This window comes from Microcaecilia unicolor, chromosome 10, assembly GCF_901765095.1.
Source record: "Microcaecilia unicolor chromosome 10, aMicUni1.1, whole genome shotgun sequence".
Classification (NCBI taxonomy): Eukaryota; Metazoa; Chordata; class Amphibia; order Gymnophiona; family Siphonopidae; genus Microcaecilia; species Microcaecilia unicolor.
This window is the reverse complement of record NC_044040.1, coordinates 215,804,001-215,828,663: the sequence shown is the minus strand read 5'-3', so window position 1 is coordinate 215,828,663 and position 24,663 is coordinate 215,804,001. Positions and strand designations below refer to the sequence as shown.

The following is a 24,663-nucleotide window of genomic DNA, read 5'->3' as shown; positions in this document are numbered from 1 at the left end:
CAATAAATGACTGAATGAAGTCGAACCTTTTCCGGAGATGGGAAATCGGTAGAACGAGAGGACATGAAATGAGATTGAAGGGGGGGCAGACTCAAGAAAAATGTCAGGAAGTATTGGTGGAAATGAAAACGGTAACAGAATTCAAACACGCGTGGGATAAACATAAAGGAATCCTGTTCAGAAGGAATAGATCCTCAGGAGCTTAGTCAAGATCGGGAGGCGGGGCTGGTGGTTGGGAGGCGGGGATAGTGCTGGGCAGACTTATACGGTCTGTGCCCTGAAGAGCACAGGTACAAATCAAAGTAGGGTATACACAAAAAGTAGCACATATGAGTTATCTTGTTGGGCAGACTGGATGGACCGTGCAGGTCTTTTTCTGCTGTCATCTACTATGTTACTATGTAAAACTGGGAAAGCGGCACTGCTCCGATACTTTCTGATCTGTCACTAATTTACAAAAGAGCATTACTTGGGATTCCAAGCATTAGGTATGGGAAAGTCAGAAATTCCTCCTGTAATGGAACGAAGGAGGGCACCTCAGGGAATGACCAGGGAAACCCCTTTCAGGAAATTACATGCGAGTACTAGATAATCAAGAAAAAACAGGACAACAGTGAAAAAATGTAAACACTGAGGAGTAACCTAAGGAAATGTTTCTTTACTGAAAGGGTGGTGGGCACAGGGGAACGGGATCTCCTGGAGGTGTGGAGATGAGGATTGTATCTGAATTCAAGAAAAGCTTGGAACAAGCACAGAGGATCTCTGAGGGAGAGGAAGGGACTGTTGGGCTTAGTAGCTGGGAAGACTGGATAGGCTGTATGGTCTTAATCTGCCCACACGTTTCTGTGTTTCTAACAAGGTGACAGCAGTTTAAGCTACAATCATTTAAACAGCAGCAGCAGGAACTTAACCAGACAACATGACAGCGCAGCGAGATCACTGCTGGCAACCACTGACTCTACGGAAACAACGGAGCCCTGCCCAAGTCACACACGGAAAAAACGGAGCCCTCCCCAAGTCACACAAGGAAAAAAACGGAGCCCTCCCCAAGTCACACAAGGAAAAAAACGGAGCCCTCCCCAAGTCACACACGGAAAAAACGGAGCCCCCCCCCAAGTCACACAAGGAAAAAACGGAGCTCTCCCCAAGTCACACAAGGAAAAAAACGGAGCCCTCCCCAAGTCACACATGGAAAAAACGGAGCCCTCCCCAAGTCACACAAGGAAAAAACAAAGCCCTCCCCAAGTCACACACGGAAAAAACAGAGCCCTCCCCAAGTCACACAAGGAAAAAACGGAGCCCTCCCCAAGTCACACACGGAAAAAACGGAGCCCTCCCCAAGTCACACAAGGAAAAAACGGAGCCCTCCCCAAGTCACACACTCCACCCAACAGCAGCTGGTTCGGAGATGAAATTTTAGCTGAAGTTGGTTGACCAGTGGTCTACTGATCATCTATCCCCTAAGTCACACAGCCATGCCCCCCCCCCCAAGGTTAAAAAAAACACACACATAGCACTGAATCCCATGAAAACTGAAGTTACTTGACCTCTGCAACCACAGGAAAAAAAAATATTTGTGTATTTCAAGAAAATGGCTGCATAGTTAAGCAGAGATTCTATGTTTCACAGATGCATGTCGATCTATGAGCAAAAGTCTGGAATAAGCAGCTCTTAGCGCTGTTTTGAAGCTTCGTTTTGCAATTTTTCATATAAATGTAGATGTGATGGCGGAACGTTACACATCATCCACCTAATTCTATATATATTGCGCCTTGCTCAGGAGCCAACTTTTGAAAATTATTGGGGGTGCTGAACCCAATAGGAATTACCTATTCCTGGACACAGTCAGGAGTTTGTTCAATATTGGGGTTGCTTAAGCACCAACGGCCTTGAGTTACGCGTTCAAATCAGCACGGGGAGCTGATTTGCCCACGTAACTTTTTAATTTAATAACGATACAATCAGCGCTGATACCGGGATGGTAAAAAGGAATTATCAGGACTAATTGGCAATAATTAGAATTTACATGCACTACCCGCTAAGCGTATCCTATAACTTAGGGTAATTTCTACTGCACGGATCCCAAAAAGGGGGCGTGGCTATGGGAGCACGGGCGGGTTGTGGGCATTCCAAAAATTTACCCGCAGTGTTATAGAATAACCCGCTCCGTACCTAAACTTAGGCCTGGGCATTTACACCAGATTTTCATTGAAGTAATTGGCTGCACCTAAATTCTAGCTGCGTAGATGGATTTAGGCGTATTCTGTAAACTGTGCAGTTGACAGAATATGCCTAACAGTGTTTTCCTTCTGCGCCAATTTTTAAGTGACATACAGTGGGGGAAATAAGTATTTGATCCCTTGCTGATTTTGTAAGTTTGCCCACTGACAAAGACATGAGCAGCCCATAATTGAAGGGTAGGTTATTGGTAACAGTGAGAGATAGCACATCACAAATTAAATCCGGAAAATCACATTGTGGAAAGTATATGAATTTATTTGCATTCTGCAGAGGGAAATAAGTATTTAATCCCTCTGGCAAACAAGACCTAATACTTGGTGGCAAAACCCTTGTTGGCAAGCACAGCGGTCAGACGTCTTCTGTAGTTGATGATGAGGTTTGCACACATGTCAGGAGGAATTTTGGTCCACTCCTCTTTGCAGATCATCTCTAAATCATTAAGAGTTCTGGGCTGTCGCTTGGCAACTCGCAGCTTCAGCTCCCTCCATAAGTTTTCAATGGGATTAAGGTCTGGTGACTGGCTAGGCCACTCCATGACCCTAATGTGCTTCTTCCTGAGCCACTCCTTTGTTGCCTTGGCTGTATGTTTTGGGTCATTGTCGTGCTGGAAGACCCAGCCACGACCCATTTTTAAGGCCCTGGCGGAGGGAAGGAGGTTGTCACTCAGAATTGTACGGTACATGGCCCCATCCATTCTCCCATTGATGCGGTGAAGTAGTCCTGTGCCCTTAGCAGAGAAACACCCCCAAAACATAACATTTCCACCTCCATGCTTGACAGTGGGGACGGTGTTCTTTGGGTCATAGGCAGCATTTCTCTTCCTCCAAACACGGCGAGTTGAGTTCATGCCAAAGAGCTCAATTTTTGTCTCATCTGACCACAGCACCTTCTCCCAATCACTCTCGGCATCATCCAGGTGTTCACTGGCAAACTTCAGACGGGCCGTCACATGTGCCTTCCGGAGCAGGGGGACCTTGCGGGCACTGCAGGATTGCAATCCGTTATGTCGTAATGTGTTACCAATGGTTTTCGTGGTGACAGTGGTCCCAGCTGCCTTGAGATCATTGACAAGTTCCCCCCTTGTAGTTGTAGGCTGATTTCTAACCTTCCTCATGATCAAGGATACCCCACGAGGTGAGATTTTGCGTGGAGCCCCAGATCTTTGTCGATTGACAGTCATTTTGTACTTCTTCCATTTTCTTACTATGGCACCAACAGTTGTCTCCTTCTCGCCCAGCGTCTTACTGATGGTTTTGTAGCCCATTCCAGCCTTGTGCAGGTGTATGATCTTGTCCCTGACATCCTTAGACAGCTCCTTGCTCTTGGCCATTTTGTAGAGGTTAGAGTCTGACTGATTCACTGAGTCTGTGGACAGGTGTCTTTCATACAGGTGACCATTGCCGACAGCTGTCTGTCATGCAGGTAACGAGTTGATTTGGAGCATCTACCTGGTCTGTAGGGGCCAGATCTCTTACTGGTTGGTGGGGGATCAAATACTTATTTCCCTCTGCAGAATGCAAATAAATTCATATACTTTCCACAATGTGATTTTCCGGATTTAATTTGTGATGTGCTATCTCTCACTGTTACCAATAACCTACCCTTCAATTATGGGCTGCTCATGTCTTTGTCAGTGGGCAAACTTACAAAATCAGCAAGGGATCAAATACTTATTTCCCCCACTGTATATATAGAATCTAGGCCTAGGTGTTTCGGTGTCACTTTTTTTTTTTTTTTACATTTGTACCCCGCGCTTTCCCACTCATGGCAGGCTCAATGCGGCTTACATGGGGCAATGGAGAGTTAAGTGACTTGCCCAGAGTCACAAGGAGCTGCCTGTGCCGGGAATCGAACTCAGTTCCCCAGGACCAAAGTCCACCACCCTAACCACTAGGCCATTCCTCCACTTTCAAGTGGAACTCATTTTGCAAAGACATTCATTCATAATGTCCGCTGCTTAGCAAATAGAAAAGTTAAGAAGAATCAGATCGTGCAGTAAGAGCAGATCCAACTTCAGCCAATCACTGCAAGCTCACTCACCTCCTCAGGCAGAGGTTTGACAACTGTGGGCTGCCAGTTTTTCCATCTACAGTGGGTAGAAGATGCCTGGAATATGGATCAAGGGGATGTAAAGAAAGAAGCTACTGGTTACAGAGGAAGTGCAGAGTTGAGTGAGCAAAAACGTACTCAAAATGGACTTGCGAGATGTGGAAAAAGGTACTTTTCAGTTGCGGAAGCACTTTCTGCCTCTTTGGATGATGATTTCCAGGTGAAGAATGCAAGTCAGAGTGTTTGAATGTGTCTATCAAACACCTGTTGAAGATCATGTCTTGGGATTGCATGACAGCAAGTGGCGTTGGGATGTCTACAACGCCAATGGCATGGTAAATGCCGAGCAATACATCAAGACAATGGAGAAGTGTGCTTTCCAGGTGACTACAGATTCCAAGATGCCATCAAGCAAAAGCAGTTGTTGATTGGAAGAGATCCAAGAAGATCTCTACCCTTGATTGACCAACCCTGTCACCGCATGTGAATCCAGTTGAGGATCTGCGGCATGAAAGAGCAATGGAAATATCCAAGCGGAATCCGGCATCAAACAGAGCTTATGGGAACACTCACTGCAGACTGCAATCAAGTGGTCACCAGCTACCATCTTCCAAAGTTGGTCCATTTACTGCCAGGATGGTGCAAGGCCATCTGCAAGAGTAAAGACGGACCTACCAAATAATAACCATCACTAATACACACCGAAATTGGTAATTTTCTTGTCATATTCAAAAAACAATAATAACGATGAATAAAATAACTTTATTTAATCGTACGATGCCATGGGCACAACATCCGAAGAGCAGCTGAGTCACATTAACATTGCAATGTATAGATCAATACCTGCATTTTACGCTGTTGACATATGTAATGCGTATTTACGACTGAAACAGCATTACAGAATCATTGTGCAGGAAGCCACAAAGAATAATAGCATCTAAGTAAGCACAAATTTAAAAGACAGAAATGAAATTAGTGTCACCGAGACTGAAACTCCACATTGCAGACAGACAATCTATTCCAGACCTCTGCACACCACTGTACCTATAGATAGGCAGGTCTGGACTTGCACAAGAATCTTCGGCTGTGTCTGATGCTGCAACAGGAAGCAGAACTCAGCACACAGCTGTGAAGTGAATTTCTACGCCGTCTGCATTTAGGGGATAGACGATCAGTAAGCCACTGGTCAACCAACTTCAGGTAAAATTTCATCTCCAAACCAGCTGGTGGGTGGAGTGTGCGCCTTGGGGAGGGCTCCGTTGTTTCTGTACAGTCAGCGGTTGCTAGCGGCGACAGCGCTGAGCCTGCCTGTTGCCTAGTTAAGTTCCCTCTGCTGTTGAAGGACTGTAGCTTAAACTGCTGCCACCTTGTTAGAAACACGGAAACATGTTGGCAGATAAAGACCGTACATGCCCATCCAGTCTAGCCGTCTGTAACAAGTACTAAGCTCTACAATCCCTTCCTCTTTTGTAACAGATGCTCTGAGTTAGTCCCATGCTTTCTTGAATTCAGAGACAGTGCTTATCGCCAGCTGCTCCGCCGGGAGTCTGATCCCATTGCGTCTACTACCTTTTCTGTAATGAAAAAGGTTTCTTAGGTTACTCGTCACTCTTTAACCCTTTTTCGCCCTCAGCCGATCTTTTCTCTTTCGCTTTCCTTCTTATCTAAACAATTCTTCCACCATGGGGACAAGTTTATAACAGAGGCACTAATATTTGAATACACGTGACGCACATAAATGTCTAGATTATGAGAATATGCGCATACGTACCGATAGTCCACAGAAGCGCTACTCTGTAAATACACACATTGTCTCGGATAGCACACATTTGCAAGGGGGGGAGGGGATTTCATACACTGCCACTCTGTGGTTACATTCAAAGTGGTTTACATATTATATACAAGTATTTATTTTGTAACTGGGGCAATGGAGGGTTAGACGACTTGCCCTGAGTCACAAGGAGCTGCAGTGGGAATCGAACCCGGTTCCCCTGGTTTTCAGGCCACTGCACTAACTATTAGAATACTCCTCCACTCCAGTTATAGAACACTCAACGTGTAATTAAAAGCAGTAAGCTTAGCGGGGTTTAAAAAAAAGTTTGGCTAGCTTCATAAAAGAAAAGTCTCAGGGAATAGGACTTGGGGAAACGCCAATGCTTATTTCTAGGATAAGCAGCATAAAATGTATTGTACTGTTTTGGGATCTTGCCAGGTACTTGTAACCTGGATTGGCCACTGATGGAAACAGGATGCTGGGCTTAATGGACCTTCGGTCTGGCCCAGTAAGGCAACACTTACGTACTTATGCATATATCCCAAATCTAGAGGTGAGCATTTACTCCAGCTCTATGGGGGAGTAACCTAATGGTTAGTGCAGTGACCTAAGAATATAAGAGTAGCCATACTGGGTCAGACCAATGGTCCATCTAGCTCAGTATCCTGCCTTCCAAGCAGTGGCCAAGTCAGGTCACAAGTACCTGGCAGAAACCCAAATAGTAGCAACGTTCCATGTAGAATCTCAAAGAGCAGCAACATTCCATGTAGAATCTCAAAGAGCAGCAACATTCCATTCAGAATCTCAAAAAGTAGCAACATTCCATGTAGAATCTCAAGCATAAGAACATAAGAGTTGCCATACTGGGTCAGACCAATGGTCCATCTAGCTCAGTATCCTGTCTTCCAAACAATGGCCAAGTCAGGTCACAAGTACTTGGCAGAAACCCAAATCATAGGAACACTCCATACTACAAATCCCAGGGCAAGCAGTTGTTTCCCATGTCTGTCTCCACAGCAGACTATGGACTTTTCCTCCAGGAATTTGTCCAAACCTTTTTTAAACCTAGCTACGCTAACCGCTGTTACCACATCCTCCAGCAAAGAGTTCCAGAGCTTAACTATTCGTTGAGTGAAAAAATATTTCCTCTTATTTGTTTTAAAAGTATCTCCATGTAACTTCCTCGATTGTCCCCTAGTCTTTGTACTTTCGGAACGAGTAAAAAAATTCGATTTACTTCTACTCGTTCTACACCACTCAGGATTTTGTAGACCTCAATCATATCTCCCCTCGGCCGTGTCTTTTCCAAGCTGAAGAGCCCTAACCTCTTTAGCCTTTCCTCATGCGAGAGGAGTTCCATCCCCTTTATCATTCTGGTCGCTCTTCTTTGAACCGTTTCTAAATCCGCTATATCTTTTTTGAGATAAGGCAACCAGAACTGAACACAATACTCAAGGTGTGGACGCACCGTGGAGCGATACAAAGACATTGTAGTATTTTCGGTCTTATTCACCATCCCTTTTCCTAATAATTCCTACCCGCTGCCACACACTGAGCAGAAGATTTCAGCGCATTATCTACAACTACATCCACATCTTTTTCTTGACTGCTGACCCCCAAGGTGGACCCCAGCATCAGGTATCTATGAGACGGATTATTCTTTCCAATGTGCGTCACCTTGCATTTGTCCACATTAAATTTCATCTGCCATTTGGATGCCCAGTCTTCCAATTCCCTGCAATATCTCACAATCCACTCGTGTATCATCTGCAAATTAGATCAGCTCACTCGTAATTCCGATTTCCATATCATTTCTAAATAAGTTAAATAGCCCTGGTCCCAGTACGGATCCCTGTTCACACGTTTATACCTATAAAGGAAAAGATGGAATCTGTTACAGAACCGCCCTGTACACGACTTAGAAGGTGGCTTGACCAGGCCGAGATGAATTTCAGGATTGGCTCAGCATTTAGCAGGAGCTCTCTGAGGTGAAGGGGATGTAATCTCTCACCTCGCTCTTTTAAATCAGGCGTGTATCAAGCTCCCCTTCATCCACAGATCCTCTCTCTCTCTCTCTCTCTCTCTTTCTCCTCAGAAGGCCTCAGTCTCTTGCCTCCTTTCCTGCTTCTGTGCCCAGTCACCGCACTCACTCATTCACCCTTTAACCCAGATGGCAAACCTCCCTGGCTCTCCCCGCCTCCGATGCAGCGGTTGCCTAGGGAGGCTGTGCCTCTCTGTGTGCATAGCTGGTAGCCTCCACTTGTACACAAGCAAGAACAAAGCAAGAGGTGTCATTAAATACAGAAGGGATTCATGGCTAGGGCATGGGGGATGGGAGCGGGAGGGTACAAGGACTCTGTCAGCACAAAGACATGAAGAAGGGCAGAGTCCGCCAGCTCTCTAGTGTCTTTGGTCTTTTAACATTTCAGGGAAAAGTAAATAAATGTATTAGCAGCGGAGCGTCAGTCATGACTTCAGGGTCCTTAGCTCTGCTCTGGGGTCCAGCCTCACCCTGTTTAATATGACGCCAAATGATTTTAGCATCCAAGAAGTATTTCTAAGTTAACTTTCCTACAAGTGTAACATTTAGAAGGCTTTTTCTGACATTTTCTTTATTTACTTGTTCCATTTTTTTTTTTTTTACATTTGTACCCTGCGCTTTCCCACTCATGGCAGGCTCAATGTGGCTTACATGGGGCAATGGAGGGTTAAGTGACTTGCCCAGAGTCACAAGGAGCTGCCTGTGCCTGAAGTGGGAATCCAACTCACTTCCTCAGTTCCCCAGGATCAAAGTCCACCACCCTAACCACTAGGCCACTCCTCCACTGTTGCTACTATTTCAGATTCTACATGGAATGTTGCTAGTGGAATAGCAACATTCCATGTAGAATCTCCAATAGTAGCAACATTCCATGTAGAATCTCCAATAGTATCTATTTTATTTTTGTTACATTTGTACCCCGCGCTTTCCCACTCATGGCAGGCTCAATGCGGCTTACATGGGGCAATGGAGGGTTAAGTGACTTGCCCAGAGTCACAAGGAGCTGCCTGTGCCTGAAGTGGGAACTGAACTCATTTCCTCAGGACCAAAGTCCACCACCCTAACCACTAGGCCACTCCTCCACTGTTGCTACTATTTGAGATTCTACATGGAATGTTGCTATTCCACTAGCAACATTCCATGTAGAAGTCGGCCCTTGCAGATCACCAATGTGGCCGCGCAGGCTTCTGCTTCTGTGAGTCTGACGTCCTGCAGGACGTCAGACTCACAGAAACAGAAGCCTGCGCAGCCTTCTACATGGAATGTTGCTAGTGGAATACCAACATTCCATGTAGAATCTCCAATAGTATCTATTTTATTTTTGTTACATTTGTACCCTGCGCTTTCCCACTCATGGCAGGCTCAATGCGGCTTACATGGGGCAATGGAGGGTTAAGTGACTTGCCCAGAGTCACAAGGAGCTGCCTGTGCCTGAAGTGGGAATCGAACTCACTTCCTCAGTTCCCCAGGATCAAAGTCCACCACCCTAACCACTAGGCCACTCCTCCACTGTTGCTACTATTTGAGATTCTACATGGAATGTTGCTATTCCACTAGCAACAGTCCATGTAGAAGTCGGCCCTTGCAGATCACCAATGTGGCCGCGCAGGCTTCTGCTTCTGTGAGTCTGACGTCCTGCAGGACGTCAGACTCACAGAAACAGAAGCCTGCGCAGCCTTCTACATGGAATGTTGCTAGTGGAATACCAACATTCCATGTAGAATCTCCAATAGTATCTATTTTATTTTGTTACATTTGTACCCTGCGCTTTCCCACTCATGGCAGGCTCAGTGCGGCTTACATGGGGCAATGGAGGGTTAAGTGACTTTTCCAGAGTCACAAGGAGCTGCCTGTGCCTGAAGTGCAAATCAAACTCAGTTCCTCAGGACCAAAGTCCACCACCCTAACCACTAGGCCACTCCTCCACTGTTGCTACTATTTGAGATTCTACATGGAATGTTGCTATTCCACTAGCAACATTCCATGTAGAAGTCGGCCCTTGCACATCACCAATGTGGCCGCGCAGGCTTCTGCTTCTGTGAGTCTGACGTCCTGCATGTGCAGGACGTCAGATTCACAGAAACAGAAGCCTGCGCAGCCTTCTACATGGAATGTTGCTAGTGGAATAGCAACATTCCATGTAGAATCTCCAATAGTAGCAACATTCCATGTAGAATCTCCAATAGTATCTATTTTATTTTTGTTACATTTGTACCCTGCGCTTTCCCACTCATGGCAGGCTCAGTGCGGCTTACATGGGGCAATGGAGGGTTAAGTGACTTGCCCAGAGTCACAAGGAGCTGCCTGTGCTTGAAGTGGGAATCGAACCCTATTTCCCAGGACCAAAGTCCACCACCCTAACCACTAGGCCACTCCTCCACTATCCCACATTTTCCCACCTATTTGCAGGCTCAATGTGGCTTACATAATGCCGGAGTGACAGTCGCCACTTCCGGATCTGAAAAGTACAGAGTATTAAAACATGTACATTATAGGTAGATTACAAAGGGATAATTGCATTAATTTACTATAAAACCAAGCACTTCACAATAGTAACTTCTAACCTAACGGATCGTTAGCAGGCACACAACTCTTTTGTCAAGAAAGAACTGTTTTTATACCTTCCACCTATGTTCATCTACTACCCCACCCAGCACCAGCCCTCCAACCCACAATCCCATCCTCAAAACCCCCCCTTTCCTCTGATGCTTTTAACACTTTTGTTCACAACAGGACTCAAAGAGGCTTATTTTCAAAGCACTTAGCCTCCCAAAGTTCCATAGAAACATATGGAACTTAGCCTCCCAAAGTGCTTTGAAAATATGCCTCAATGTGCACTTCCTTTTCCCACACAGATGCAGTAAATTCAAGGATACATAACCCCGCTTTCCCACAGAACTACAAGTCCCAGAATGCTTTGTGACACGTTAAAAATGAAAAGGCGAAGAATGGGAAGCCCCCCCCCCCCCTCCCTGTCCTCCTTGTGCTGTGAAATCTGTGGTTATAGAGGCCAGAACTGATCCCCTCTGGTCTTAAAATAGTCGAGAATCCCCCAAACGCCAAGAAAGAAAGAATCGAATCAGGCTGCCACTGAACCAAGTCAGTTTATCGGGTTAAAAATGCAAACTATATGCTTGATAATACAAGACAGGAGAAAGATTCTGTTCCCAGCGGACAGTCGGCTCTCAAGGACAGGAGTTCAGGGCTAAATCATTATTTCTTTTAACTCTAAAGAAAGCTGAAAAGACCTGACACAAACCTAGTGAAAAACAACAAGAGGAAGAAAACCACCCAGGAGAAAAGCAGCTAAAAAGTCTGAAATTCTCCAAGGAAGGATGTGGTGTCCAATTACTACCTTACTGTAAAGGATTCAGAGGCTTTGCACTGCAGGTCTTGGCTGGCCTTCCTGCAAACTCCTTCCAGAGCGGAGAAAAGCAACTGAGCTACAGCAAAGCCAGGCTGCAACACTGCAGTGACCCTCCCTGACCCTACCTGTATGACTAAACGCCAGCGTCCCCGCCCGCATCTTATAAAGGCAAACTCCCACTTCCGTGAGCGGTGGCTGGCCCAGCCCACTGCCAAAAGAACTGAAAAAAAGCAGCAGAACAGGGCTAGACCCGATCTCCTTACTCAGCAGCTGGTTAGAAAACAATTTAATTTAAAGCTAGCTGTATGCGTATCCCCCCCCCCCCCCCCCCCCACACCCCCTCCAAGAATTTTAAACTGGGTTATTGGGCCTGGCATCATGGAAGGGGGAAGTTATGTGGCTAATAGTGTGATAGTCAGTGGCGTAGGAAGGGGGGGGCGGTGGGGCGTTCCACCCCGGGTGCACGCCGCTGGGGGGGTGTCAGCTCTGCTGGTTCCCTGCTCCCTCTGCCCCGGGGCAGAGAGAGCAGGGAACCAGCAGAGCTGACGCAGCTCCCAGCGACATGCACTCGGGGCGGTTCGGCCCTCCCGCCCATCCCTCGCCGCTTTCCCTTGTAAGTACGTGCTCCGGGGGGGGGGGGGGGGGGGGGGCACTCCGGAGGGTGCGCCGTGCTGCACCCGGGGGAGGGGGGCACTGCTAATAGTAGATTGGTTGGAGCGGGTGGATGTTGTCGACAACCTTCATATCACAAGGAACAAACTCTTTGGGCTTCTAATTCTAATTTCCCTAACAAATGCAGGAATTAGAAGTCCAGAGATACATGGAGGCAAAAACAGGACCGTCTCAGCCCGTCCGTTCGAAAAGAGGTGCTACGCCGAGACAGCCCAACGATCCATCGAGACTGCATCCTCCCACAACTACTTATCATTTCTATAGCGCTACTAGACGTACGCAGCGCTGTACACTTGAACATGTCTCCAACAGGGCACCGCAGGGTAACATCTGCGCTGTACCTGCCCTCTATGATGGTGATGACATCGTCCATCTCGATGTGGAGCTTGTCGGCCTCTTGGAAGTCCTGCAGGGCTCTCATGTCTGTAGGCTGGGCCTGAAAGCAGAGCAACACAGAGAGCGATGAGACAGTTTGGCAAGGCAGAAAGAACAAAAGCCTCTCCACCTACCCAACAACACCACCACCAGTCATCTTCCAAACTCTTTCCATTAATCCCCCCAAATAACAGTCAGCCTCTGGAACTGTTTGCCGGAGGATGTGGTAACAGCGGTTAGCGTATCTTGGTTTAAAAAAGGTTTGGACAAATTCCTGGAGGAAAAGTCCATAGTCTGCTATTGAGGCAGACATGGCAAGCAACTGCTTGCCCTGGGATTTGGGTTTCTGCCAGATACTTGTGACCTGGCTTGGCCACTGTTTGGAAAACAGGATATACTGAGCTAGATGGACCATCAGTATGGCTACTCTTATGTTCTAATCACAAACATTGTTTACTCACATCTGTAGCACGTTCTTTATTGCTGATCTAGCTATGGGGGCAATTCTTTAAGTGGGCGCTTCCTTTTCAGGCACCCCGACGCCAAGTGGTGACAGACTGTTCTTCAACGACATCTTGACGCCCAGATTCCATTACAGAATACTAGCGTAACCCCGGCAGTTATGCATCCGTAGTTAGACCTGGTGTAACTGCGGTTGTGTAAATGTGACGGGGGCACAGGTAACTTACGATATTCTGTGAGTTACACATGTAAGTGGCAGCACCACTCATGCCCCGCCCATGCGAACGCCCCGTTGCATTTACATGCTACACCACTCAGGTGCGCCCTTACAGAAGGGCGCTTAGTCGCTTTGCTGCCACTTGCGTGTTAACAGGGAAATTCCATAAATGGCGCGCAAATTTCCACGCACAACTAAATTGGCTAACGAGCCAATTTGCGCCAATAATTGGGTGCTAACATTCAATTACTGGCGTTAATTGGCAATTGGTTCACCTTCTTATCTCTCTTCCTCAATCTTACCCTGTACTCCTGTCCATAACCTGAGATCTTTGGACGCCAACCGGTTGCCTCTCCCTTCTCCCCGACTGGCACACTACGAGACCAGAGCTCTGCATTTTTGGGATCATCTTCCAACTCAAATTAGATCAGACGCCTCCTTTCCATTGTTAAGCAATTATTGAAGACTTAGTCCCTTCCCCCTGCCTACGAGTTGCCTTGGCCTGCTGTTGTGGATCTAGGAATTTCAGTTTTAGCTTTATTCCTCGTTTTTATTTCTTCTTTTGTTGGATGCATGAATTCTGTCCTATCATTATCGCTGCTCTTTTCCTTAGTGTTGCCTTTGCAGTATATCAAAATCTTAATAAACTATAAACAATCTGGATCTGGACGCATCTTGCTAGGCAATATTCTATACAGACCATGCCCAAATCGTATAGCGCACAACCAGGATAGGTTTCAGTTAGTGTAAATCCTCGTGCCCAAAGTTGTACACAACTATTCCATACAGGGCGCCCATCCCGGAATGACCATTATAAAATGGCACCAACGTTTTTCAGCGCTGAAATTTGAGGGCCATTTACTGAATCCAGCACCAAGTGTAAACTTAACCTGCACAAGCGCCAGTATCCTCTACGCCCAGGTATAGAATTGCCCTTAACGCAGGATGAACAGCCTCAGTTCTCAGGGGCCACAACCCAGTCAGATTTTCAGGATTTCCCCAAGATCTATTTGCATACAATGAAGGCAGTTCTTGCAAAAAGATCTCAAGCATATCCACTGCAAAACAAAATAAGGGATTGGATCAACCAAACACCCCAAAAAAAGGCCAGGTACCCTCAAAAGAGAGCCACTACCATCCCATCATAAGCAGTCTTATAAAGTCAATCAACTAGTATAAATTTGATGTTAAACTGTACCTGCTGTACATCGCCTTGCGTGAATCTCTTCATAAAGGCCGTTAAGAAATCCCAATAAATAAATAAATGTAATGAGTAATATTGACTACAGTCTCTTCTTCTCTGACCGCCATGTGTATATTTGTTGAAATAGTTGGTAAAATACATCAGAAACAGGACTTGTCGTAGGATGAAATGAAATTTTCTTGGTTTTTGGTTGAGTGGAGGAGTGGCCTAGTGGTTAGGGTGGTGGACTTTGGTCCTGAGGAACTGAGTTCAATTCCCACTTCTGGCACAGGCAGCTCCTTGTGACTCTGGGCAAGTCACTTAACCCTCCATTGCCCCATGTAAGCCGCATTGAGCCTGCCATTAGTGGGAAAGCGCAGGGTACAAATGTAACAAAAAGAAAATAGATACTGTTGGAGATTCTACATGGAATGTTGCTATTCCACTAGCAACATTCCATGTAGAAGGCTGCGCAGGCTTCTGTTTCTGTGAGTCTGACGTCCTGCACGTATGTGCAGGACGTCAGACTCACAGAAGCAGAAGCCTGTGCAGCCACATTGGTGATCTGCAAGGGCCGACTTTGCTAGTGGAATAGCAACATTCCATGTAGAATCTCAAATAGTAGCAACAGTGGAGGAGTGGCCTAGTGGTTAGGGTGGTGGACTTTGGTCCTGAGGAACTGAGTTCAATTCCCACTTCTGGCACAGGCAGCGCCTTGTGACTCTGGGCAAGTCACTTAACCCTCCATTGCCCCAGGTACAAATAAGCCGCGTTGGGATTGGTATTTAAAGGGTTTTTTCCCCCCTAATTTTTATTCATTGGGGAAATCCTGAAACCCCGACTGGGTTGTGGCCCTCAGGGTCCATAATGCACTTCACTGTGCACGACTGCACACACACATCCAGCTACTCACCACTGCGCAAACCCCTGTCTCACACACACACACACACCTTGTACTAGTCACATGGTACTTGCACAAGTGCCGTGGCTGACACTTTTGCACCTACCTCCACCAGGAAGTCGCGGAGAGCCACAAAGGTAGGACGATCCTCAGGTTTGTGGGCCCAGCACTGCAGCATGACGTTGTAGACGTCCTGGGAACAGTCCTCAGGTCTCGGCAGGCGTTCTCCTTCCTTGTCAATCTTATGGAGAATCTGTGTGCACAGACCAGAGCAGCTCTTGGTTTACAAGTATTTATTTGTTGCATTTGTATCCCACATTATCCCACCTCTTTGCAGGCTCAATACACTGAGGAGGCGGCAAGACAGAATGGCTCCAACTCCAACCCCCCCCCCCCCCCTTCTGCACGCAGTCCTTTGGTGTGACAAAATAAGACAGGGAGGCAACAGGGTGCTTACCTATGTTACCCTACCATGTGCGTCTGACAAGGTAGTGCGGTGGCATTATGGCTGGAAGGGGGGGGGGGGGGGGGAGGACACAGGTTGAGACAGCCTTGTCAAGGCTGGTACACCACATGACACATCAAATGCCCACATTAAAAAAAAAAAAAAAAGTCAAACAAACGTGAACTTATAACAGGTTACACCAGTATCAATTCCATGGAAACACTGTCAAGTTTCATAAAAATGGTGCCAGAACCACTCTTGAAAAGAAGGAGGGTGATCCTGGTCCCAATCCCACCACACCAAGCTTACTGGTTTTATTCGGTAAAGCTTGTGGTGCAGCATGATCAGAAAAGGCCGACACTGCAAATGGATTTAGGGATAACATCTGCAAACTGGCAGGATGCAGAGGGTCACAATTAATAGCATCTCTTCTAGAAGGCCGAAGGTGAGAAGTGCCCCCCCCCCAAGTTTATTACTATTATCATTGTGCTACAGGGTAAAGAACTCCTCCCCACCCCACCCCCACCAGAATTCATCCTGCAACAGTTAGTATCCTGTTTAAACGTCAGCCACCACGGGGGTTCTTTATGAGTACTGAATATCCAGGTACTGGAAATATTCTGACAAGTATCCAGATACCTACAATAACTTCCCACACATAGCTAGAAAATCACCAGTACCTGGATCTGTGCTGGGTCCACCTTAGCTCCACCCCATGACCACTCCGGCACTAATCCAGATAACGATGGGGAGCTCAGCCTTAATTTTCAGTGACATTATCACTGAAAATTACCGTCTGGCCCCAGTGAGCGGCCCTTTTCCAAGTAGGAGCCACTCCTACCTAGACAAGTGCTGAGAAAAAACACGACCCCATTGATTTTTTAAAAGAATTTGGATACTTTAGCCACAAGGACATACAGATTGAAGAAATATAAGACGGTTGCGTACAGGGTAATGCATAGGCGCTGTGTACGTCTAGTAGCGCTATAGAAATGATAAGGAGTAGTAAGAATAGGCAGCTGCAATAAACAGGGCCGTAGCTGCTAATACAGACCAGGAAAAAATCCCTGTTATCAGCTGGGGAAAGGCAGTGGGTGCAATTAAACAGAGGGTTTCCAGAAAAGGGCAGGGACGCTATCCTGCCACCCCAGGAAGTTTGTCAGCTTTGGGTAACCACGTCCAGAATGGATTTCCTAATTCACAAAACGTACGGAGGACTACCATGCATGCAAAGTTACCAGGCAGCTAAATTTGGGCTGAATGTCTGGTGCAAAGTAGAACGAAGTTCTCCAATTAACTTTCAGTCTCCCATTTCGCTGGCCAGAGTGTAATATCAGCAATGGCCAACCAAGGGTTAACCACACCCAAGAATGTCCCCAGCACAGCCTCCTTTTGGATGGCTAAATTCTATGCAGGGTAAAGACTGTCTGTCAGTAGGAGATCAGGGAAAGCAGTAAGTCAAACAGCAGGGTCACAACCTTTGAATTCTCAGCTATAAAAGAAATGGAACCAAAGGGCTTCCATATGCTGAAAGATTGCTTCAGTTGAGGCTATTTACATGAGAAAAGAGGACAATTTATTAGATTATGCAAACTGATCACAGGACCCTGCAGGAATCTCACACTGATGGGTTCACCACATCAGCCAAGAGCAAAGCAAAGGAAGCGGAGTGAAGCTAAGGGGTAACAGATTTCACCACTTTCACAGGACCTGACTTTTTTTTTAATCACAGTAGTATTTATGAAACATATTTAGTAAACTGGCAGAAGTTTAGCGGACAGGGATATGGGCAGGTATGGTGTTCTAGGGCCGCACCAGGGAAGAGAGTTAATGGGATCTTACCAGGTACTTGTGACCCAGATCGGCCACTGTTGGAAAAAGGGGACTGGGCTTGATGGCCCTTCAGTCTGTTCCAGTATGGTGATGCTTATGCACTCATGCAACCACACAAAGCGGAGGAACACTCAGTCCCTACGTACACTAGCAAGAGAGAGTCCAAGGAGTAGGGTAGATAGGCTCTTCCAAAAAACCAAGGGACACGTCAACTCAACAAGGCGATCTTTTGGCGTTTTGCTGACAGAAGCTATTGCGAGCTTACAGACTTTGGATCTACCTTGTTGATTTAAAGTTGCACGTAGTTTTGGAAACGTTGCCTTCCACTGTACAACGAACAACACGAGACTCCTGATGCAGGCGTTTTGATGCCGAAACACAGTCGCTGTGTCGACTCTTTTAAGATTTGTTTCAATAAAGATCACCTTGTTGAGTTGGCGTCTCCCTTGGTTTTTGGAACAGCCTACTCCTTGGACTCTCTCTATGTGCTTATGCTGCCATATTGTGAAGGGGTGAGGGAAGGAAAGGTCAAGAGGAAACTTTCTCCACTGATGCAGGAGCTCTTTCACTTTCCCTTGAATTCCCACGTAGAGAAAGCTGTGGCCACTCAGTAGAAGACATGTTGCAAAGGAAGTGACTTCCCTTCAGTTTAGTATAGTAACGTCACACACTATTTTTAATTACGTTAGATTACACATATGCTTATATATCGCTAATAATGCAAAGTTCATAGCTGTTTGCAATAAGATAAAAGCAAAACAGTATTTGGGAATTACATCATAAAATAATCAAAAAATACATTGACAATAAAAATACAATCAAAGTGAGCCATCCAACAAAACATGTAACTAAACACATTTTTTTAAACTACATAATTATGTAACATTTTAAAACTGTGTGTATACTCTGACCACACCTTTGGTGCTAAAAAGGCAAAACAGTTTTCCATATAACTTCTATCTTTTGATGCCTTTAGGTGATGGAAGAGCGAAAGGAGAAGTATAGAACAATCTTCTATCTCTTACAACCGAAACAAATAGAAAATGGGAGCTCAGATACCCAGGGCAATTAACTTAAACAGCATGCAAGAGAATTTAAACAAAATTCTGGCTTCCATAGGAAGCCAATGTAGATGAACATAATATGCATGCAAAATCGTAAAAAAACAAAATTTATCACAAACGCTTCTTCCCAGTGGGCCCCCCTGTACAGTCCAGGCACATGTGGAGCAAGGAAATGGCAAAAGCCAGCTTAACCTAACAGCCAGGTGAGTGAGTGGCTCAGGGCACCAGTGACAAAGGTGCCAAAATCCCCAGCCTGGTAGGTCACCAGCCCTGCATACCTTTGCTTTATATTCATCCAATCAGGTGGCACAGGTAGGACAGCAGGGCTGGGGATGCAAAATCTGCCCACTTAAGTCCCCGCTCCCCACCCCATGGCACACTGCATCTAATGACCTAGCAAAAAGATAATTGTTTGATAGGTATGCATTTCTTTATATCCCCCCCCCCCCACCCCATCCAGCACCTCTCTTTCTCCTTCCCTCTTTTCGGGTTCAGCATCTCTCCCTACCCCCCCCCCCCCCCCCCCCACACACACACAAGTCCGTTATCTCTCCCTGTCCTCTCTCCATCAACCCCTCCTCCTCCCGGTCACATGCTGCCCGCAGAAAGTTGCAGCAGAGAGAAGGCCCAGAAGCCAGCAGGGGCTGGGGGCAGCCTGTCTTCTCACTGCTGCTGCCAGCAGACCACAGCAAGTTTGCAAGACCATGGGAGGGGGAGGGGAGAGGGAGAGATGCTGGACCTGAAAAGGGAGGGGGTGGAGGAAGAGAAAGAGAGGGATAAAACTAGGAAAGCTGGCTGGCTTGAAGGCAGTGGATGTAGAGGGGACACCGATCTGGGGGGGGGGGGGGGGTTAGCAAAGCAAAAGTTAGCTCAGAGAACCACAATCACTTGAGCCAGCCCGGGGCAAAAAAACCCCCATCATTCGAGAGCTCATGACTGAGCACACTACCACACTTATGTTGCAGGGTACACAGCAGTAATACCGTCAATTATCACTGCTTCGCACCTCATCTGCTCTAGACCAAGCTGGACCCAATAGGATCTGAATGCAGAAAAAGACCCTGTACCTGGCTGCCGTTCAGGCCAATCCATGGCTCCTGCCCATACGTGAACATTTCCCAGAGTGTTACCCCAAACATCCAAGTGTCGCTGGCATGGGAAAAGGTACGAGTCTTCAGGCTCTCGGGGGCACACCTGAGCAGGACGGGAGGGGGTGGGGGGAACAAGAGACAGATTACAGTGAATGTCACAGAGCAGACAAGGTTCATTCACACTCCACACCCCTCACCTCACGCTGTCCCAGTGCTGGCTACTGTCAGAATGATTGCTTACACGCTGTTTTTTAATATGTAAGTTAAATAAAAAGTATCAGCAGTTCCATCAGGTGGCACTAGGATCAAACACACGGAGCTCAGCACTCCAGGAAGTGCTACAGAAATTTAACTTAATTACTCGCAGACTTAAAAGTAAACGTTCCAGGGTCCCTGGGGATGGAGAGGTGTTTGGCTTTTTAGCCAGGCCATCCTTCATGGCGCTGCTGCAAACGCACCAAAGTCTTGTCCCACAAGCACAGGACTCTTCCTGTCCCTTACCAAGATATGGACCACTTACATAAAAACATAAGTATTGCCATACTGGGACAGACCCAAGGTACATCAAGCCCAGAATCCTGTTTCCAACAGTGGCCAATCCAGTTTAAGTACCTGGCAAGATCCCAAAACAGTACAATACATTTTACGCTGCTTGTCCCAGAAATAAGCAGTGGATTTTTCCCAAGTCCATCTTAATAATGGCTTATTGACTTTTCTTTTAGGAAGATATCCAAACTTTTTTTAAAACCCACTAAGCTAACTGCTTTTACTACATTCTCTGGCAAAGAATTCCAGAGTTTAATTACATGTTGAGTGAAGAAATATTTCCTCCGATTCATTTAAATTTACTACTTTGTAGCTTCATTGCATGCTCCTTAGTCCTAGTATTTTTGGAAAGAGTAAACAATCGATTCACGTCTACCCATTCCACTCCACTCATTATTTTATAGACCTCTATCATATCTCCCCCCTCCTTCCCCCGTGTAGCAGAGAAGTAACCCTGAAGTTAGAGAAGCAGGCTGAGAGCCCCAGAAGTCAGGGTTCAAATCCCACCAAAACTTTTTGTGACCCTGGACCAGACACTTCACCCTTCATTATCTGAAGTACAAATTTAGACTGTGAGCACTCCAGGGACAGGGAAATAGTAAAACCCTGGGCTACCAAGAAAACGTTGTGAGCTCAGTACAAATTATAATGAAATCATAAAGGGGCAGGCTAATACAAGGCAATGGTCTAAGGCAGACTGGATCTCCTGCAGGCAGCTGGGTTTCAAAGCAACTGATGGTTGGATTCCTTAGGTGCAACCAGAAGACTTCAAATCCCCAACCAGACATGCAGGGCACAAAATGGGGGTATCTCCCTTCTACAAGAAGGCCTGGATTCCCATTAAGCTAGGAGATGAACCAATATAAGAACAATCCAAAACGAGGCTGGACAAACCAAAGGGGACTCTAAACTCATGGACAACAACACCTCAGGTAATTCTAGTGTCACCTGCTGCAAGGGATCCAGTTTTTTCTAGGACCAGTATAGATCCCAGAACTCTGTGCCATGAAGAACAAGTTTTGGGGTGAAATAGTGCTACAAGCAAGATGATCAGGAGCATGCCCTGATACCTGCTAACTGCAAAACTACCCTGTTCACGGACACTCTTGGAGACCCTGAGAAGATGCCCACAAGCGGCCACTCACTTGCAGACAGAGCCAGCCCAAGGGTATTTGATGCCCTAGGTGAATCTTCCCCCCTTGCAAGTCCCTCCCCCTACAAGGTGGCTCAGGGCCCTGCCTGTAGTCCAGCATCTCCTCATCCCTTCCCTATCCCCTCAGGTGTCCAACATCTCCCTTCCCTTACCCCCCTACCAAGAGTCCAGGATCTCTCTTTCCTTCTTTACCCTCCCCTCAGGTGTCCAGCATCTCCCCTTCCCTTCTGTACCCTGCACCCAAGAAGTCCAGCATCTTCCCTTCCCTTCCTACCCTCTACTCAGAAGTCCAGCATTTCCCTTTCCCTTCCCCCTCTCCCGGTGTCCAGCATCTCTCCTTCCCTTCCCTTTCTTACCATCCACCCAGGTGTTCAGCATCTCCCCTTCCTCTCTCCCAGCATTCAGCATCTCTCCTTAACTTCCTTGCCCTCTCCTAGATGTCCAGCATCTCCCATCCCTGTACTTTGCAAGACCTGCTCACCTCTTGCCCCACCACCACCACCATCACCACTCTACCTCGTCCTGGGCAGCCAGGGCCTCTGAATGCAGATGCATATGTAAGCTTTGTTGGGGCCCATGCCCTCCAGCAGGATGTCAGAGAGGATGGGACCCAGCAGAGCTTGAGCGCAATGCATGCTATTTTACGGAACTTCAGACCTGCCCAGGAGAGGGAAGGGAGGGAGCAGGTATTGTCCTACCACTTGTCTCTCAACTCCGAGGACTCACCAGGCAAACGGCACCTTCCGATGCTCCTGCATCACATAATGGTCATCGTTCTTGGGTAGTGCCCTCATGAGGCCAAAGTCTCCAATCTGACCAGTTCATTGGAGGCCAGCAGGATGTTCCTGGCAGCCAGGTCCCGGTGGATGAAGCGTTTGGACTCCAGATAAGCCATGCCACTGGCAATCTGAATGGCATAGTGGCAGGCAAGGAGATGAGGAAGTGGCCCTGGGTCTTCCTGAGGCGGTCCAAGAGGGAACCAAGAGGAGCCAGTTTCTGTCACCTGCAGAAGCAAGAGACCAGTTTAATCAGGTCCCAGAAAGGTGTGTCAGCTTGCACTGAAAAGCGTCAGACAAGGATACAGCTGCCTGTTACACTTCTGCCCTCTTCAGTGCCATCCAGTGTGTAGATGAAAATGATAGTACCTAGGCACACGGTTGGGTGAGCCTGCATACTGATGAGTGTCAGAGAAAGAGAAAGAAGCTCTTAAACAGTTACAGAATTGAAAAAGGAGAGTGGATATTCACAAAGGACCCTTTAATGCCAAGAAGATGAAATCAGCTCAGAACAGCAAGGAAACGAATTTTGACACATCAAAGATGAAACTGGTTAACTTGCAGAGTGTGGCAGTTACCACCTTAAATGAAGCTGTTGCGGAGTATATTGCTCAGAGCAGCAGCTACAAACCACGAATGAAAGCATGGTGGGGGGGGGGGGGGGGGGGGAAGTACCTGCATAGAGTGGCAGTTAGAGATCTAATCACCTTACTGCGCAGAGTAGCTGGAACATTACGTTTTTCAGGAACATTTCCCCTTGAAGATATATTCATTAGTGTTATAACCTTCCCTGCCACAGGCTGCAGGAGCCAGGTCCTATCCCCCCGCACTTCACTCACCATCTTCATAGGATGCGTAAGGACGACGCCATAGAGTCGGATGAGGTTGACGTGGTCGAGGAAGTGCATGGCGTTCACACTCCCGGATGAAGTCGTCCAGCGCGTCCGGCTGGCTCAGGACGTCCGTCTTCAGACACTTCACTGCCACATTTACCTGAGGAAAAAGACAGAGCACCTCGTTCAAAGCTCACAGGAACAGTGATGCCCCTACAGCAAACGTAACACAAAGCACCTTCCTTCATGGGGTTAATTTATACCACTTTCCGTGTGCAAAGCCCATTCATGTCGATACTACTGTGTAACCATGTGTGTGCACGAAAAGAGTGCCTGTACTTTTAGGTGAGCTGCGTGCTGACATTCCCTGAGGTCTAGTGTGATGGAGCGGGGTGATGAAACGATGTATGTGCACATTTTATAAAAATACAGATGTACAAAGGCAGGTGTCGGTGTGTGCACCAGCATTCTGTGCTACTGGGGCTGACCTTGAAGCCTAATAAATGCCTTTTCAGACTTGTCACATAGGTGTCCTGTTATCAAATCACGCCCTTTAAATCCAGTCTCCTATTCCAGTCACAACCCCTGTTCTGTCCTGCAGGAGTCCTAGTTGTTTTACTGTGGAGAGGTTCACACCACCCACACCTCGGAGCGCCCTGGCTACGTCCCACAAATAGCTCTGCTGATGCCAGATCTGGATTAAAGTACAGGCAAATCAGGCATGTGCCTAGAGTCCAACGTTTAAGGGGGGGGGGGGGGGGCCTGGCAGATGGGTTCGGACTCCCGTTTGGATTTTTTCAGATTTTTACACACTGTAATATGATCTGTCTCAAAGCCAGAAGGATGGGAAAGAGTCTGAACATTTTCAATAATTTAGCCCTCTGCAGTTCTCAACCCTCCCCCCCTGTTTCCAGGGCAGAGACTGGGGCTAGGATCCAGCCACCAGGCTCTTGTAGGCACACTGGGGGGGGGGGGGGTGGGGGAGAGGGAGACTGTGTTTGAGCATTGGTGAGAGCCAATGGAACCAGTGAGTGTCCTGAAGGAGGGGGGTAGGAATATAAGAGGAATGGGGGAAGTGTGAGGGGGCTGTTACAAAGCTGAGAAAAGAGCTGGCATCAAATGCAAGAACTTCACATGAGGACCCAGCAGAGCTGGGAAGGGGGTGGGGGGGGGGGCACTAATTGAATCAGTACATGAGCAGCTCAGCACCAGAAGAGTGCGTGGGTGAGTGTGGGTGTGTGTTTGTGCTCATCTTGCCTGAAAAGAGTGAGTGGTGTGTGTGTGTGTGTGTGTGTGTGTTTGCCTGAACAGTGTCGTGCATGCATGTTCAAGCATGTATGTGTAACTCTGTGTGTGTGTGGTGTACATCTGTTTTTCTTTGTATGTTTGTGTGTGGTGTGTTATCTATGCTTCTGTGTCTGCTGGTGGGGACAGTCTCATATGAATTTGAGCTGGAGTGGCAGAAATGCACTGGTACAAATGCACACTGGGGACAAACAGACAACAAACACAGTGAAGGTGACGAACAATCGTACAAAAGCTGATGGGCTGCTAACACAAAGTCTTTATTATAGATTAGGCTTGACTCAAATGTACAGTGTGCAGATACTAAGTGAAGGAAAGGTTTGCGGCCTGGGAAT

General features: G+C 47.0%; 1 protein-coding gene across 1 annotated transcript in view; it reads right to left on the bottom strand.

Moving 5' to 3' along the window:
• Nucleotides 1–24,663, bottom strand: part of LOC115478595 (activated CDC42 kinase 1-like) — a 70,573-nt gene that overhangs the window by 25,543 nt on the left and 20,367 nt on the right. Inside the window, 8 exon segments of the mRNA XM_030216069.1 lie at nt 12,486–12,580; nt 15,389–15,535; nt 19,692–19,818; nt 22,141–22,228; nt 22,231–22,344; nt 22,347–22,410; nt 23,021–23,107; nt 23,109–23,183. Of these exon segments, the coding sequence (XP_030071929.1) occupies nt 12,486–12,580; nt 15,389–15,535; nt 19,692–19,818; nt 22,141–22,228; nt 22,231–22,344; nt 22,347–22,410; nt 23,021–23,107; nt 23,109–23,183 (797 nt within the window).